The sequence below is a fragment of the Phalaenopsis equestris genome, unplaced genomic scaffold (assembly GCF_001263595.1).
Source record: "Phalaenopsis equestris unplaced genomic scaffold, ASM126359v1 Scaffold000007, whole genome shotgun sequence".
In the NCBI taxonomy this organism is placed as follows: Eukaryota; Viridiplantae; Streptophyta; class Magnoliopsida; order Asparagales; family Orchidaceae; genus Phalaenopsis; species Phalaenopsis equestris.
Window position 1 is genome coordinate 754 of NW_018164449.1, and position 5012 is coordinate 5765.

Sequence of the window (5012 nt, forward strand, 5' to 3'; positions counted from 1 at the left end):
AGTTGAATGATCTATTTTTTAATATTTAATTTTCTTATTCTCATTCCAGCATTTCTTTCAAAAAGAAAAAATGATCGGTGAACTAAAATATGACAGAAAAAATGTCGGTGATAGTCTCACAAAAATTCAACAATCCATAAAAAAGAAACACGATAAAGATAGATCCTTCGCAAAGAGATCGTGAGGCCCATCGAGCTGACCGAGCTAAGCTAACTAATTCAAAAGTCAACGGTAGAATGTCTAATCGATGCCAACAGAACACTCATCCAGGAACTCATCAAGAGGATATCCAATTCTTCAACCCAAACAAGCTGACCCAATCTGGAGATCTATCCCACAACAGAGTTGATCAAATGAAAGGATTAGTTGTGCAAATATCTTCGACCGTCCCACAAAGGCCAACAACTTCTTGCCGAAGAGGATTTCTGAATTAGCCAACTCAGAGAAGTTGAACAAGCCAAGCCAACTCATACATGCTAAACGAGCTAAGCCGACCAAGCCAAGCTAACTTAAAAAAGTCGATCAAGCTAAAAAAATAACCAAAAGATGAATAGTCACCTTTAGACGCCAAAAACATCCCAACATAGGCCACTCCAACTAAAGACAAAAATGTAATACTATTGTTATGTTTAATGCTCTATAAATAGGAAAAAAAAATTATTAAAGATAAGTCCACTTTTACTGTTCATTTTTTATTATCACAAGATTTAGTATAGAAATCACCTCCTTCTCCATCTATTTTTTTCAATTTTTCTCTCACACTATAAAGTTCTCACACTATTCAATAGGTGGGATTCACGAACATTTTTAGATTCAACAAATACTATACCTTGTTATGCCCACTTGTTTTGAGATAATACCTATTCAACATAACAAAATAATTACAAAACAAGTAATTAGTTCTAGCCATTAAATCGTACTTAAGTTGAGTAGCTCTTAAAGAAATCATTGGCAATTCCAGTATTTTTAAAAAGGAATTGCTACTATTATATTACTATAACATGTCATATTATTAATATACTACCTAATTATTTATAATTACTAATAAACAATCCTATTTATTAAACTCATTTACAAACCACCTCAACATCTAATTATCATGGTAAATATGAGTTTATTACCTTAAGATGCACCCTATAATTATAACGAATTACATAACATCCAAATAATCATAAAAAAATATTACAATAAACCAATAAAAATCTCTTGGAAAATTAAATTTCAAATTGTCAAAAAAAACTATTTCTCAAATCATGGATGCTCAAGCATTCAACAATGTTTAAGCATTTGCAGAGTTCCCAAGTAGAAGTTTACATAAATTAGTGCACCACAGAAAGACATCCAAATGGTCAATATCACATTTTTAATTTTTACAAGAGGACTTCATTATTTACAAATCCAAAAGCAAAAACCGTAAATTTATATGTATATATATCCGCAAAAACTTGAGAGAGAGTTCAAACAAACCTGGGGATGGCATAACTGGGCTCCGTCCAATTAGTTGGATCCACCACAATACAAGGATCTGATTTTTCAAAGTAGGCAACCTGTAACACAAGAGCTGAATGTTTAATTTCATCGGAATATCACCTATGAGATTTGCAATATAGAAAATGGTGTCTTACATGAAAAAATATTTTTTACCTTTTCTTTACAATTTGGGCAATAGTGATATTTGTGCCAGAGGCAGTCCATGGAAGGGCAAAGAAAGCATACTCCCAGCATAAATGGCATCATGCAACCAACAAGAGCAGCTAGACTTGGTTTAGATCTGCAGCAACCAAAGAGGGAATAAAAAAATGAGATGGGAAATTTACATACATACCACACAATTTTTATATTTTTACATATCTAACTCCTAAAGTATGATATTTACATTTTTAACACATTGGTGTCATAACTACGAATGAAAGGTGTATTTCAATTTTAAAAGGATAATGTTGATGGTATTTTTTTATGCAATGTCTGTGTATGCATGTAAATACGACAGTTTAGGTGTTAAATAAGTAAATATAAGAACTGCACGGTAAAAATGTAAAAGCCTCAAATGAGAAATGACTATGTATTTACATATCTAACACAAACTTTGATTTTAACATTTACACAACCCTTACGCACTTACCCGCGACACAGTGTTTGAGGGTTTAGTTTCCCATCTTGAGGTCCTAGGTTCGAATCTCACGTATTGCCCTTTGGGCTCATCTTTCCCAAATAAAAGAAAAAAAAATTTATACCACCCACATCTTTTATACCACATAAAAAATACAACTAATGTAACTTAAAAAAAGAGAAATACACCTTTTCACGAATAGTTAAAGAGGTATATAAGTAAAAATTGAAGTTGGTGTTAGATCTGTAATGGTGTTAGATCTGTAAACGATAAGAATTGAGTGGTATGCATGTAAATCTTCCATTAGAAACAAAAAAAAATTTACAAGGAATACATGGTTAAACAATTATGACTCGTAAAAGACAAGTGCCAAGCTGTCGGTGTTTTCTATGCTGGCCTGATGTAATTGTTGACGGTAAGGGGATAGAATATAAATCAGAACAAAACCAAATGAAATTTTGGTTAAAAGAAATTGGAGGGAATGTAAAAATTTTACTTTACAATTTCAGATTTGCTAATTAGTTCCACTGCAACTAATAAGTAAATGGATCAAAATAAATCAATAAAGTAATAGGTAAATGGATCCACAGGAACATGTGTAAAGGCATATTACCATAAACAATCCCTATACAATCATTAAACTAAATAAATAATAATAAATTATCAGTTATCACTATGATTCTCATGCTCCTCCTGACAAAGAAATAAAAAATAAATTTTTAAACAACTAAAATAGAAGGAAAAAAATACTTTCACACAATTTCTACACAATCAAATCAAGAGGTGAAAACTAATTTCAATTCAATTCCCACTCCCTTCTCATTTCGTCTCCTTCAATTACTTCTAACCACACAGCCTTATAGAGTTCACGATAAGTGATTTTCAAACAGTTTTTCAAAGAGAAGAATAATCATCCTGTCATCAAATGGGTTTAAATTATGCACAGCAGTATCCACACTTATTAAAAGACTGGGAAATCATCTCTCATGCGATCAATTTAGTCACAACCAATCTACATGAAAAGTTAGGAAATTTCCCCACAAAGCATGAGCTCCAAAAAGACCAACATAAAAATCCTTATCAACCTTTATAATTTCAGATTGAAAACCGGTATCCTTTCAAATCTCCAACAATTTCTGAAAAACTATTTTTATCCCCTTCTAGTAGCATTTAGCGTATCTTTAATTCAAATTCAAAATAAAAAACATAAACACCTCACCTTATGCCAAAAATAGAGAAAAACAGAAAGAAAGAAAAATCAGGGTCCATCATCTACCGGTCTTCTTTCCTAATACATGGATACAATTTTTTTTGTCTTAAGAACATCAATTTCATAAATATAAATAGTTGGGATAAAGCCAAAGACATTGATGATGATCTTAACTCTAAAGTTCTGATTTTGATTTTTATTTGGACTGGTAAATTTCATAAAATACAAGCAGTATCTCTAGAATCAAATTGTGTTTCAATTTAATAAAGCTCAACAAAAGTAGCCGTATTCCTATTGAATATCTCTAACTATTGTAATTTCAAAATATCGAGATAGAGTTACATAAGCAGCTAACCATATGACAGCATTAGAATCAGAAGTAAATTTATTACACTTTTATGAATCCAAGTCACTTTTACAAACAAAGCTTAAATCTTTGGAAAGCCAATCAATATATATACCTCGTTTAATATTGGTTGTAATTTCATGCTGGTAAAATATTTGCTTTTCTAGCATTCTAGCCTATCAATATTCTATTTTAGCAAGAAGCATTCATCAGGGCTAAAATATCAAAATCAAATTGACAATAAATCCAGGTTGTCACCAAGATCACTATTCAGATAGAAATGCCTTCTAATGTTACTCTTGTCCATCACCAAGATTCATATCATTATCTGTATAAAAATCATAAAATTCATAATGGTTAATATTAGCATTAAGATCATATAACAGATTAATACAGAAATGCATTCTTGATTGGATAAATTAACTAAATAGTAAGTCAAATAAAAACAAATAAATAATGGTATGAATCAACTTATAAATCAATTATGGTAAGTCAAATAAAAACATGTAATTGTGATATATTTTCTTTATTTAGTTTTTACTTAAATATTTAGTTATTGGTTTTGCATATTTAGTTATTGGTGTTGCAAGGGTGGTCAAAAGTGAAATGCCGAGTAAGGTATAAATATTCAACCGTTGTTTGATTTTCAAATTTCAACATTCTCGTGAGTTTTTCAAATTTAATCTATCATTGCATTATCCTTTCTTTTTTCAATTTCTCAAGCTTTTTAGTTTTACACTTAATGAAGGCAGAGTATTGTGCAATCAATGGATTTTAATGTGAATCCCATTTCTTTTTTGTGGACTACATTCATTTTGATTCCAATAGAAATGTCAAATTCTAAATTTCCTATTTTAAATTTATTCTTGTTTATTCCTTTCTTATTGAGTTGTATTTCTTTTATTTAGTTGGTTGTTGTGTCTTTGATAAGGTACAATGATAGGAATTAAATTTGCCTTAATAATTGAGAAATAAGAGAATATAGCTTTTACTCTTCATGATATCAGAGCCTCGACGGATCATTCCCATCGGCGTGTTCGCCTTCAATGTTAGCCTCGTTTATCATTGGTTTCATTTGAGTCATATGGATCGCAAGCTTCAGGGTCTTCCGTCTCCTACCTGTGCACGTGTGACCCCGGAACTGAAGCCCTTGCTGGATCGCAAACTTCAAGGTTGTTCGTCTTGATTTTGTTCGGTTTGCAAAAGACAAATCGTAGGTTCGCAGCGTACAGGGACCCTTCGCTTAGCTCGTCTCTCTCGTACGCACGAGTCGCGGACTCCGTTCGAATAAAATCCTCCATGCAGCCGCCGAGATCCTCTTCAACTAGCCAACAGACCCTCCTCTG

At 31.8% G+C, this 5012-nt stretch overlaps 1 protein-coding gene across 1 annotated transcript; it reads right to left on the reverse strand.

The window, feature by feature from the left end:
• Positions 1-1221: 1221 nt before the first annotated feature.
• Positions 1222-1771, reverse strand: LOC110018300 (lipopolysaccharide-induced tumor necrosis factor-alpha factor-like; the record flags this gene model as incomplete). The annotated part of the gene is given in 2 exon segments (XM_020715569.1): positions 1222-1547; positions 1645-1771. Coding segments are annotated over 2 exon segments (217 nt in total), but the record flags the coding sequence as incomplete, so codon positions are not given.
• Positions 1772-5012: the final 3241 nt, after the last annotated feature.